We start from the raw sequence: 13,880 nt of genomic DNA on the forward strand, positions 1-13,880 counted from the left end.
TAACATAAACTAATCCATAACTACTATTAACAAGTTTAATTAACTACCAATCATACAAATGCACAGTAAATTTCCAAGACATCTTTAAGACTTGTTCCGGTCACCAGAACGGTCTATTAAAATAATACAAACTAAAAATTATTAAATGTAGCTATGTATAGAATCTCCATGTATTTTATTATTATTATTTTTTTTTTGTAATTATATTTTATGTATGAAAATAAAGATGAGAAGAAGTAGGATAAAAAGGCGGGGGAACCGTTTAAATCCACGAAACTGACGTCCTGGTTTATTTAAAGGTACCAGGACATTGAGAGCATACCCTCGAAAGTACGCGGGTGGAGGCGGGCTACTTCGGGAGGTTTCCCCCTTTAGATATGTATATGTGTATGTATATGTGTATGAATATGTATGTGTGTATACATTCTAAAGGTCAATAAATATGTTTCACTCTGGTTCGAGTATCTTTGGGGAAGCATAACAACTTTTCTTCTGAGATTTCGATCTGTGTAGAACATTACCGTACCAATCTGTCGACCAGTCCTGATGATGACTCCAAGATGGTACCGAAAGCTTGTACAAATTGTTAATTTTTTTATCATTTGTTGTGTGTTGTGGTTCTCTATATTTACATGTCTGTAATTGCATAGATTAGAGAAAAGAGAATACAGTAGAAATTGATTTTAGATTTTTCATGGGACCAAACCGAAAAAACTTAAAAATGCAGAATGAATACATGGCAAATTTGGCTATAGCAAAGAATGCTAAAAATGTAAAATCAAGGAAATCTCTATTCTTTATTACTTTTACAAAATATTAAAAATAACCCAAGGGCATTACCTGGAGCAATGTTGATGTCTCCGTCCACTGTTCTCCCTGGACACCTTTCCACGTTCCCAGAAGGGAGAGGCACACTTTCCCGTTAGAATACAAATTAGGGTTGAATCGTACACGTCCATGGCCAGTGGTGCAAAGGTGAACCAATGGTGGACTCGACGGATACGTTGATGGGAAATATATATCGAACTGAAAACAGCCTCCAGAGTAAGGAGTTCCTTCAGGTCTGTAAATAAAGAAATAAAATAAATATTTCAGAGGTTGGTGTGCTACATGAATTGGTTCAACATTTTTAAATCCCTGACATTACCACTGGAAATAGATCTGAAACTTGCAAAGAATTTTGAAACTGGAACTATTTAATTCTATTATCTTGCATGGTGTTAGAACGTATCTTAACACTTTCACTCATGATGAGAATGTGTGTACTCACCCCATGTGCTGAAATTTTTTACACATTTATTTTTCTTTTTCATTTGGGACTACACACACCATAAAATAATTGCACGCACTAAACATTAATATTAAGGCACCGAGGGACAGTTTCGCACCAGGTGGATATTTATTTCAATAACTTGGAAATGTAAACTGCTATTTAAAAAACGACAGAGGTAAACAAGAGCATGCATTTCTACTCATGTTGGAATTAAAAGTGGTTTTTAAAGTTGATTATTAAGCCAGATATGATCTGTGAAAATATGATGAGTAAGTATTTAGATGATTCCATATATTTCTTATCGAGAGGCAACTTCAACTTGAAGTTACATCTAATCAAATGGATATTTTGACATTTTCAACTGAAAATGAAATATTGAGCATGTTCTTTTTCTGTTCATATGTTTTCCTATGCCATCGGAAGATTGTTATTCTCAAGAGAACATAAGGGCAGTGCTAAGTTTTCTTTCCTCTACAATCATCCATTGCACAGACCTCTCTTTCCCATTTTTGCCACGAGGAAAGGTCAGTGGGGGTGAGGGAGCAGTTTCTGGTTCTCGCAACTTACTGGACGTGGAAACTCACTCAGAGCCTTTTTCCTGGTCTTCCACCACTCCTCTCTCTCCACGGTGTTCCTAACATTCTCCACTATCTGCTCTTTCCACCAACATCTTGGTCTCCCCTTTACTGTTACTCCCATTCCTTGTGCATTCTAAGCTCTTATTGGTAGTCTTTCTGCACCCATCCTCTTCATGTGTCAAAACCATCTCATCTGTGCCTGATCTATTCTGTCCTGAAGCTTCACCACCCCCCCTGTCTGTCGGATCTCCTCATTCCTAATTCTATCCCTTCTAGTCTTCCCCAATATACTCCTTAAAAATTTCATCTCCACTGCCTGCATCTTTATCCTGTCTCTCTCTGTCATTGTCCAAGTCTCTGCTCCATAAGTAATTATTGGCACATAGTATGTGTTATATATTACCTTCTTGCATTTCACAGGTACATCCCTGTTTCATATTAATCTTTGAACGCTTTGATAGAGTACCTTTTTCATATCATATCTTTTTCTATGAATTTTCAGGGATAAAAATTATGCATATTTACAACATAAAATATTTCTATTAAAATTACAGTAAGGTTCTATCACTCATATTGAAGACTGGAGCCACAGCACATACAAACGGATAAACGAGTTAAGAAAAGCAAAGCAACCTCTGCCACTATATCAGGGTGGCTACAAACGAGCAGAAATGAAATTCCCTGACTTTTCCAGGTTTTCCAGGACAAAATTTACATTTTTCCCTGACAATTGCAAACTACATTAAATCGGTATTTTTGCAAGTGGAAATAATAAACTCATACAGATCCAGGTATGGATTTGTTAAGTACCAATATTATCTTCTATGAAATTGACTTAATTTCTCTATTCTCTATGATTTGAATTCATACTGCAAAATAGTGAATCTGGAAAATTATTACAATTCACAAGCTAGGAAAGGATGACGAAATTTTATCATACGCAGTATAAGTTTAAAATAAAATATTTTATTATTTTTGAAGTTACGACTAAATGAGATAAGAGTGAAGAGTGATTGATTAAGAAATACAGTTTGTAATTTATGAGTCACCTTATCCATTCTTGGTATTATATGTTGATATTTCCACTGAGATTTGGAAACCTCTGCTTGCAAGAACCATGAGTGCGCACTCATTTTTCGATGCATAAAGCTACTCTCTTCTCTGTAAAGCAAACAACTTAACTCTTGCATATAAGTGAAACAATTGAATTGTACAAAAGGAAGTGGCATATTTCCTTACATTATCAATGGGATGTCTGATTCAGTACAGTATATTCAAGTGAAGTACTGTGAAACTGGCAACATGCAACCATTATTGCTGACGAAAAGGGTATGAAGGTGTTTGAAATTTAACCCAAGGAATTTATAGAATTGCATTGTATAGGTACCTGACTTAGCTAATCAAATATTAAAACAGGAAAGTTCATATACGAGGGGCATCCTGAAAGAAGCTCCAATGGTGCCTGTACGCAGCACTAGTGGCCGGAGAGCGACACACACATGCGGGCAGGAAGAAGTGGCATATAGCTGTAATCTGGTACAGTCACAAGGCAGCCGTTTTACGACAGTTGTAGGTTAAAAATTGTAGCTCTCATACAGTCTCCCTCCGACTGCGATGTAGCCTTGTAGCCCACGTGTAGTAATCAGATTTTTGCAAGCTCAGAATTTGGCACATAGCCACCAGCAATCGTGTGAGGTGTGCAGACCGGACGTCGTGAGTAATAGTATGGTCAGACGATGGTCCAGACAATTCACGGAAGGCCAATCGAATGTGCACAACCCCATACAGTTGAGTACACAGGGGCCCTTTGCATCACTTCAGGTGAGAGATCTTGGACCACTCCCTGTACAGCCCTGGCCTTGCATGTACCGACTCTCATCTCTTTGTTCTACTGAAGAGGTTTCTGGCAGGGCAAGAATTTGACAGCTACACTGCGGTAGAGATAGTTCCAGTCTCTGCTGTCAGACACATGTGCCATGGTCATACAAAATTTAGTGCTATGCTACGACAAATGCCAGAACAACGGTGGTAATTATGCCGAAAATTAGGTTAGGAGTCACTGTTACTAATGCAATAAATTATTACTGATATATTTGTTTTCTTTTATGCCTAATCGGTAAGGACTTTAATTTTTTTGTTATTTTTTTTCAAATTGGTGTATTTTCTTTTATTTATTTCTTACTATTCGAAGTTATTTTTCCCAAAATTCACATTTTCATTTTAGCACATTTTCTGGCAAATACCTGAAATTATACCTTCATGGTGTTTTTAAACTACGGTTTCAAATTGTAAGTCACATGGCCTACGCCTCTTCGTGAGACTTCGATATCTTGGAAGTTTTTTGGGAAAGTTATTTTCCATAATCCCATTTTAATTTTAAGGTAAGGGTTATAGAGAAGGGAATTTTCCCCATATATACTGAAGGGTGCATAATGACCATAAGTGGCAACGCACCCAAAAACTTTAAAACAAGCATTCTCACGTGACAGATACCGATATATTATGGCACCAAAAAATGTCATTATCTTTTTTTGGATTGTTAGTGTTACGTTTCCCAAAATTTGGTTTTTGTTTTAGAAAATTTTTCTGCCAAATATGCCAAAACGTATACTTCATACTTCCATTGTGCTTTTAAACGATTATATTAAATTGTAGGTCACATGGTCTACGTATTTTCGTGACAGTTTGATATATTGGAACAGATTTTTGAGAAAGTAAAAGTAAAGTGCTCCCTGTGCTTAGCACCAAGCCATGAAGGCATCTAGGGGGTGTGAAGTTAAGGCCCCACACCTTCTTGATCACGGCCGAAGGTGGGGGTGATATGATTAGCACCACACTCCTGACTACCTTTACCCCCCCCCCCCCCAAAGTTTCCTCCAGGTACCCGCTTGATACGACGCTGGGTGAGCGCAGGAACAGTTTGAACAGGTGGAAAAGATCCCGGTTCTCCCCCGCATGGTAGTCAGACGCCCCAATGACTAAGCTTTGTTATTTCTCGCTAGACAAATGCCGATGGTGTGCACTTAGCTTGGTAATTCAAAACACACCTCGCGCGACAAATACTGAAGATGCGGCTTCCGTGTGACGGTAGATGGCACTAGATATGTTAGAACACTGCCACTTTGCTCTGTGATGCAAATTGTTTTGATAGAAGTTGAAAAAATCGTGGGAAATACATGATTTAATGTGGCTGTCAGAATTATTCCATGTATAACAAGCATTAAACTTTACTCTTGAATAAAATGTTGGAAAACTTGCACGTTCTATGTACACAGTATGGCACATATTGTTTCTTTAAGCCTAGAAAAGGCAAGAATGTTGGATTTCATGGAATGCTTCTTTGTTTTAGGACCTTTTTTTAAAAAATCATGAAGAACGCTAAGAATTCGCATTTTTATGCCAAATGTGCGTTATTTCGATATTTCGAACGGGCAAAAAATGTGTCCAGACATCACTGCACATTCATAAACACAACTTCGCAGCAATAAACATTGTTCTCGGTTTTCGCGTTTGCGAAAAATCAAGGTCCCTACTAATTGGAAATTACTTTTTGGGCACCCCTCGTATAAATCAGTAGATGAAAAGTGAAAATTTAGCAGAGCTGGCAGAGAAAAGTCAATTCTTGAAGAAAGTGATATGCTTTTATGATTGAATGATTCGAGTAAATATATTAAAATATTTACGTATATCATTTCATAATATTGGACATGAACTTCACTCAGTGAGAGATTAATGACCATCTCTGACGAGTTTAAACAGACAGGACAGAGAGTGGCGTTAATTTCGTTGCAGTAAATTTGAAGTTGGGAGAATGCACTTGTCAAATTTATATAATGTTCACCAATGCAGATTTGTTTAACTTTTTCGTGATAGTATGCAATATATATCCCGTTTTGTTGGATTATTCTTTATATCTAAGAATAGTGCAATGTCATTGTAAACGTATGTTAACTTGTGCGAAACCAGTAATACGTCAGGATGAAGAAAACCTTCGTAAGCACTGCTTATACATCCAACAAAAATTAGTCCCATTAGAGTGCCATGCATGCAATTTCTGTCGCATGTTGTAGTGAGATACTTTGTCCAGTGGCGATATTCGACAAAAATTGTATGTATCAATGGAGCCTGTTTGTTTCCATGTTCCTTCAGTTTGTCCAACAAAATGCCTTACTACGACATCCGACGACTATCTGACAGCGCCACCCGCTCCCATCTCCTCCATCTGTTGACAGTTCTGTCCCCTTACTACTCCCACACGGACAAGAAAAAAATATATAATTCAATGCATTTTTCCGTGTAATATTTAGAGGCTTAACACATTTTTCTGCCCCTCCGGAAATCTCTCTCTCTCCTGCCATCACTCGTTTCGCGCTGTGGTTGTGTTGTGCATAAAAGGGACCTAAAAGTTGAGGCCAAAATTTAGCAACAAGATTTCCTGTTCCAGTGCAGAGTTCCATAACGATATCTTAAAATAACTAATAAAAAGTGAATCAAAACGAAATTCCCTGACATTTCCCTGACTTTTTTTGACACCTCAAATTCCCTGACTTTTCCCGGTTTTCCAGGTCTGTCGCCACCCTGTATATGCACTCTCACAAAGGCAGTGGTAAAATTGGCACGTTGGTTTCCAGCGAGAACGAACTCTGCACGAACGCAAACGAAGTGCCAAAAGCCATCACCCACATATGGCGAGACACCATTATGATACCGATCAGCAGCGAACGTGTTAAACTTTAGAAAAATCGTGGTCATCCAATTGGTAAATCTTTGCTGTAAGCCTACATAACAGTTGGGCTGAAAAGTTCGTAGGCTAACATAGTAAAAAATATTTTTTTGACAAAATTCGATTTTATTATTCAATATAGTTGCCTTCGAGGGCGATACAACGATTATAGCGGTCATACAATTTTTGGATGCCATTTTTATAGTACGATTTCTCTTTAGCCTCAAAATAGGCCTCAGTTTCGGCGATTACCTCTTCATCAGTGCTAAATTTCTTTCCAGCGAGCATTCTTTTAAGGTCTGCAAACAGGAAAAAGTCACTGGGGGCCAGATCTGGAGAATATGGTGGATGGGGAAGCAATTCGTAGTCTAATTCATATAATTTTGCCATCGTTTTCATTGATTTGTGACACGGTGCATTGTCTTGATGAAACAGCACTTTTTTCTTCTTCAAATGGGGCCGTTTTTTCGTGATTTCATCCTTTAAACGCTCCAACAACGCTATGTAATAATCTCAGCTATCTCGATCAACTTCACTTTACGATCATTTAAAATTATTTTGTGGACTTTTTTGATGTTTTCGTCGGTAACAGCCTCTTTGGGGCGTCCACTGCATGCATCGTCTTCGATGCTCATTTCGCCTCGTTTAAATTTAGCAAACCACTTCTCAACGGTTGATTTTCCTGGTGCAGAGTCCGAATAATGTTTATCAAGCCAAGCCTTGGCTTCAACAGTATTTTTTTTTTCGCCAAAAAGCAATGCTTTATTAACACACGAAATTATTTTTTATCCATTTTTTCACAATAACAAAAGCTGCTTCACTCACAATGCTATATCTCACGAACTAATTATCCGGCAGCTGTGAAATTTATACACGTATCTTTTGAAGGTTAGTACTAAGTAAAAATCACATGGATTTAATTCTAGTAACGCCATCTATGAGTCAGCCTACGAACTTTTCAGCCCAACTGTTAGATGTAAATTAGAAACACCATTCAATTTCTTACCAACCTCTTGTCTACCACCTCCTGAATTCAGCATCAGTTTTGAATATGATAGTTAATTGGGCCCATTTAAGAAACTATTTTGACATCTAAATAAAACACTATTACTCTAGTGAAACAAACACTTACCCGATAATGAGAGCTCTTAACAGAGTGTACTTGGAATCATCCTACAAGAAAAGATATATTGATATTAATCTTCAATAAAACACCTCTAATTCAATAATGCTGTATAATAATAATTACAAACGCATGCAGTGCCTTTCACACTCAAGTTGTCTGTGGAGTAGAGGCTAACATGCTGGTCAGTGAGAGGGAGCGCATCTGCCGGAAAACTGGATGCAACATTCACGTAACTGGAACCACTAACTATGTAATGAAATAAGCTCTTACAAATACATTGACCGTTGCAATTAAAATGAGCAAGTACCTTGTTACAAGAGACGTTGGAAAAGTTGCCCTACTGAAGCCACACATTTACGGCATATTTATACACAAGCACGTATCAGTTCCTCTTCCGAAATTTCTTCAATTGCTCTTGATATTTTCTTTCAATTCTTCTAATGTATGGCTTCAGGTTTAAAAGCTTCATAGATTGCCATGCAGATGTCATGGAAATGTCTGTTTCATGGCAAGGCAACGGGAAATTTTGTAATGACGTAAGAGTCGTACATAAAAATATGTCATCTTAAATTGTACGTATAGTGTGGCATTATTATGTAGCGTTCCATCATGAACGCGGGGATCTTAAATAGGGATGTAACTTGCCCCTCCCGATTAATTGGCAGAGACAGCCTTGAACGGGCCAGGTACAAGTATCTAACTTAACATTAATATAGACTCATGGTTAGGTTTTATACTGAACTGAGCAATGCGAATGGCAGATAAGGGTGTAGGCTAGCTTACCCTGATCGGTTTAGAAAACAGACCAATAGCTCCTGCTTCTCCTATGATTCCAAGAAAAAGACCTCGTGTCGCTCTCATGCTCACCTATTTAAACCCTTGGCCTCTCGTCACCTCTAACCAAATGCCAGTGTTCTTATCATTCCCTGTAAAAGGCTTATCCTACACATTTCTGAGCAGGAGCTGGCAAGGTCTGCCAGGGTCAATATTTCTGAAACCGAGTGGATATGCTACAATTAGACTGCACGAAAGCACCAGTAAAACGTAAGCAATCTAAAACACTTGTTAACACCTTAACACTTCACAAACACGTGCAAACTGGACACAGCTATCTGGATACTGAAGCACTCACGCATCCAGTGTTAAGGTCAGCATACAGTCGTGGGTCTAAATGCCAACAGATGCTCTCTCACTGCCACTCCACGGACAACTCAACCGTGAAAAGCCCTGCATATTGTACATGTATTCAAATACATATTTATTTTATTAACAATATTCATAATACTAATCACCATATTCCTCTTCTAATTACATATACAGGAAGAGGTGGAAAAGCGTGAACACTCACCAGATAATGGAAAAGTTTACATTTTCGTTGCCTTGGCTCACATCTTCAGGTGATGGCGGAAATGGAAATAAGTGTTTGACCTGTAAGTTGTCAGGTTCACATACAGGTAGCATGGAAGAAACTGGTTCTCTAGCCAGGCACATCGAAAATTATGAGTGTGGTGTGTGTGGAGAAGGGGAAATGGTTGGGAATGAGGAAGAGACGTGGAAATGGGATTTAGTTTGGTGACAATTACAGGGGTGTTGGTGTCAGGTTTCTTGGTGGGAGTGTGTCAGGCAGCTGTGGATATTTGTTTTGTGACCAGGGTGGAAGGACAACCATGGTAGACCAAGCAATGTGTAGGTGAAGGTTTTGTGGTTCCGTCGGGAGGTGGGTGAGGTGTTGAGGCATCGGCCTCTAAGGGCCAGGGAGAACGAGATGACTTTCTTGGTGTGAAATGTGCGAGAACTGGAAAAAGCGTGATTACTGCATCGGTTTCGTGGGTTTTATCTACCCTGATATCATACCACTTTTTTCCTCAGCCATTTACATTCTCTCTGAAAATGAGTACAAGGGGCATTCCACGTGAAGTGACCTTACTCCAAGTAAATAACAAAATGAATGAATCTGGAAATTATTACTCTTTTTAATTGCATTAAGCTTTAAATGTTTGTGAATGCATACAACTTGCATATTTCACCAACAAAAATTATTAGCATCTGTAGCCTATATCCTCTGCAGACAAATGAAGTTAAACTTTGCTACATTATTAAAGCTTCACCCAGGTAGCACGTGCTTTTCATGTATTCAGGCCGTCATCATACTCAAGTTTTTTATTATTAGTTATCAGTAGGGGCATGCATATTTCGTTCTTGACGAAAACACAGAATGTGAAATAACACACTGTAATGATAATTTTTACATACATACGAATAAACTGCAATTAGAAGCGAAATGAACATTTTATGTAATAAATATAGATTTTAAATTTAGGTTTCCATTCACCATTTTTAATACCCAAATGCCATCATATTTACTGCTTTTGATTCACAAATATGGCCAGTTTTTTACTGCAATCGTGATCTCTTATTCCCCATAAAAATACAGTATGTCTGGCTCTAGTTATCAGATACCACGAAATACTTCAAAATTCTATGAAATCAGTTCATTACGAATATTTTAATCAAATATTGTGTCTACAATCTTGTATTTTATGATGAATATCACACACGTAGAGCTGGAATACCGCAGTATTAGTATTCTTGACATGCATATTATTTTACCACTACTAGAAGTTAACCCTATAAAAGTTCACTATGAGATTAGAATTTCAGACTTACTGTGCGAACAAATATTCCAGATGCAAAGTCAAGAGGAAGAGAGCTTGACAGGGCAGTCATTTCTTGAGCAATCCTCATATTCTGGCTGGACTTGGGCATCAAAGCCTTTTTGAATTTGTTGCTATAGAAATGAGCATTCGCACCATCAACTGCAAATCAAGACAGACATAACTTATTACTTTTTTTTGCCATTATACATAGGGTGACCAGACATCCTCTTTTATCCGGACATGTCCTCCTTTTTAGGTATCTGTCCGGCATCCAGGTGGATTTTTTAAAAATCTGTAAATGTCCTCCTTTTCGAAAGAGTATAGTATCCATCATTGAAAATGTGCTTCCACACCTATTAATATCATGTGTTATTTTATGTCTGAAGTATATCACTTGGGGCACGTTAAGGATTCGAGCAATGCTCACTGAGCATTTGAGAGCTGAACCACGATCACTTTGCCCGAATGAGTCATTAGTATTAATCTAACTCGTTGCATAGCTCTCTGAGCGGGGAACGCATGAAGTTTGTGCATTTCTTTTCGAGTTATACATACTCCATGCAGGTAAGTGTAGTGAGAATTAACTAATATTTACTTTTGTGAAATAACGAAGTGAAAGTGTAAATTCAACAATGATCTCGTAAGAAAATATGTAGCTTTTAAGAATGGAAGAAACAAATATGAGGAAAAGAGCAAAATTGTCATTCTTCCCTGCTGTTGAAAGAGTGGTAGAAATATTCTTGGCATTAAAATCATATTTCTTGTTCCAATCTAAACTACTTAAAATTTTAATTCAGTGTTCTGGAAGTAGTTAAGCAAAGCTTTGCATTCACCTATGGGGATTTTTCATTCTAAAATCCAAGAATTGGAAAAAAAAGCAAAACTCAATTATAGACTGGCGGCACATAGTGGTTCGGATTGCACTTTAAACTGTAGGTCCAGTCCCAGTTAGCAGTTGTGTGCATAAAGTGAACGAAACACCAAAACTCAATCTCAAATTATAGATATTCTTAGTTATTATTCTCAGGTGTTAAAGAATAGATTAGGGTAAGAGGAAATTATTGGAAAATATCATTGGAGAAGTATCTGCGAGAAAAGTGTCGGTAAGATAAGATTTTTTTATTAAATTAAGAGTGATGACAAATGGGTTGTGATTTTTCTTTTTTGCGGTGTCCTCTTTCTTATGGCTTTGCCCTCCATTTTCGCCATGCTCTGTCCTCTTCTTTGAATGTATGTGGCTGGTCACCCTAATTATATACAAGTAATTTATACGTACACAGAACCTCTATTTTACATTCCAAGATTTTCCATTTTCCTGCATTATATACCAGGTGTTTTAAAAATAATTGAGGAGTTACAAATATTTATTGCAAGTAAAGTATTGAATTTACGTTAATGAAACCAGTCCAGAAGGAACGAGGAACGCAAACAGTTTTTTAATACAAATGTTCAATGTATGCACCATGGGCTGCACAGCACGCATCAGCACGAGGTCTACTTCTTCCAACACTCGCATCAACATGGGCCTGTCGACAGTGTCTTATGACTGTGATGATACGCTCCATTAGGGCTACGATATCAAGTGGCATCAACGAGACAAATACGAGGGTCATTCGGAAAGTAACTTCCATTTGGGTATAGAAGAAACACCAGGACATTGTGAGAGTTTTTATTATATACAACTAAAAGAGACAACTCTTAAGATATTTTTTTACATAAGCACCGTTTCTGCTGAGACACTTATATCGGCGAACAACATTTACAATACCCATGTCAAATAAATCTATCGCCTGTGCATTCAGCCATGCAGTAACACTTTCCTTGAGCAACTGTGTTTTGGGACAGAAAAGGGATACTGTTGGTGGAGTTCCTGGAATGAGGCACAACAATCAATGCCCAAGTGTATTGTGAAACCTTGAAGAAATTGCAACGAGCAATTCAAAACAGGCGATGTGGCATGTTGAGTTCTGGCACTGTTCTCCTGCATGAACACTCGCTCGCATACTGCTGCTCGAACCAAGGACATTCTCCAACATTTTCAGTGGGAATTGTTTGACCACCCTCCTAACAGCCCAGATTTGGCCCCTAGCGATTATCACCTCTTTAGACAAATGAAGAAATGGCTATGGGCACAGCGCTTCAACAATGACCAGGAGCTCAAGGACGGTGTTATTGCATGGCTGAATGCACAGGCGACAGATTTCTTTGACATGGGTATTGTAAAGCTTGTTTGCCGATATGATAAGTGTCTCAACAGAAACAGTGCTTATGTAGAAAAATAGCTTAGAGTTGTCTCTTTCAGTTGTATATAATAAAAACTCTCACAATGTCGTGGTGTTTCTTTTATACCCAAATGGGAGTTACTTTCCAAATGACCCTCGTACCCTGCCTTTGATGAAACCCTGCAAAAAGAAGTCACACGGTGTAAGATCTTGGAAACAAAACACTGTGAGTGATGTGGGTGATATGAGTGTCACCTAACGGCAGGGATATGAACTCTCGGCTTAACGAAACATGCACGCATAAACTGTTTATGTTCCTATCATGTTGATGCGTGCCATGTCACCCGTGGTGCATACATTGAACATTTGTAGGTGTTAAAAAAATTGTTTGAGTTCCTCGTTCATTCTGGATTCGTTTGATTAACGAAAGTTCAATAGTTTACTTGCAATAAATTTTTGTAACCCCTCAAATATTTATGGAACACCCTGTACTAATTTTTCATGGTTCCAAAGGATAAAAATCACGGGTTTTACATTTTGCCACATTCCAAGTTTTGTATTTTACCTTCATCATCCCCAAAAACATAAAACCGAAGTTCCTCTCAGGAGTACATATTTGAAACTAGCCAGGCTGTCTGTGAAGCCCAGAGAATTCTGGGTGAAAGTTGAAACAAGAAATTTTATGAGCTCACACATTAGGTTCAATTTCTTTGAAATATGAAAATTATTCAACTTCCTTTCAATGCACAAACAAGTAAATTGAACCATAATTTAAAATGCCAATTTGGCTTGAGAAAATGGAACTTTTAATATTACTGTAAAAACACAGTTGGTCAAAACTAGTCTTAAATATTATTATGAAAATTTTCATATTCCATATTGTTTTCACCAGATAGACAATTTCATATCAATAATCTTACTTTTTCTTATTGCCTTCTTATTTACTCATTAAATTTATTACTTTGTTTGACTGAGGTTTTCTGTATTTATGAGCATGTGCAAATAATAATAATAATAGTTATTAATATTACTATGTGATTGCTGATTTCAATTTTTAATCTCTAAACATTAATGGGGAGGGTGTCTTGGGTGCCTTACCAGAAGGTTACCCCACCCCCTCCCCTTACACTCCTCGAACCCTTGAAATCACAGCATGGTGCATTCACAACTGCATCATGGAAGTCAGCATAAAAGAAATTGATCCAATTGAGGGTACATAATGATTCAAAAGGAACACTGAAGCCTAGGTTAGGACTCAAATTCTGAACATCAGTGGCAACATCCCTTGGCCACCAACAAGA

The 13,880-nt window shown here is 37.8% G+C and overlaps 1 protein-coding gene across 2 annotated transcripts in view; it reads right to left on the bottom strand.

The window, feature by feature from the left end:
• The window catches only part of LOC145981752 (uncharacterized), a 132,677-nt gene that overhangs the window by 14,940 nt on the left and 103,857 nt on the right, over nt 1-13,880 (bottom strand). For both annotated transcript variants that reach the window (XM_083115158.1, XM_083115159.1), the window contains 3 exons: nt 10,368-10,516; nt 7,707-7,747; nt 841-1,063 (listed from right to left, as the gene is read on the bottom strand). In XM_083115158.1, coding sequence (XP_082971284.1) covers nt 841-1,063; nt 7,707-7,747; nt 10,368-10,516 — 413 coding nt within the window. The remainder of the gene's footprint in view (nt 1-840; nt 1,064-7,706; nt 7,748-10,367; nt 10,517-13,880) is intronic.

This window comes from Lepisma saccharinum, chromosome 30 (assembly GCF_977018435.1).
Source record: "Lepisma saccharinum chromosome 30, izLepSacc3.1, whole genome shotgun sequence".
Taxonomy (NCBI): Eukaryota; Metazoa; Arthropoda; class Insecta; order Zygentoma; family Lepismatidae; genus Lepisma; species Lepisma saccharinum.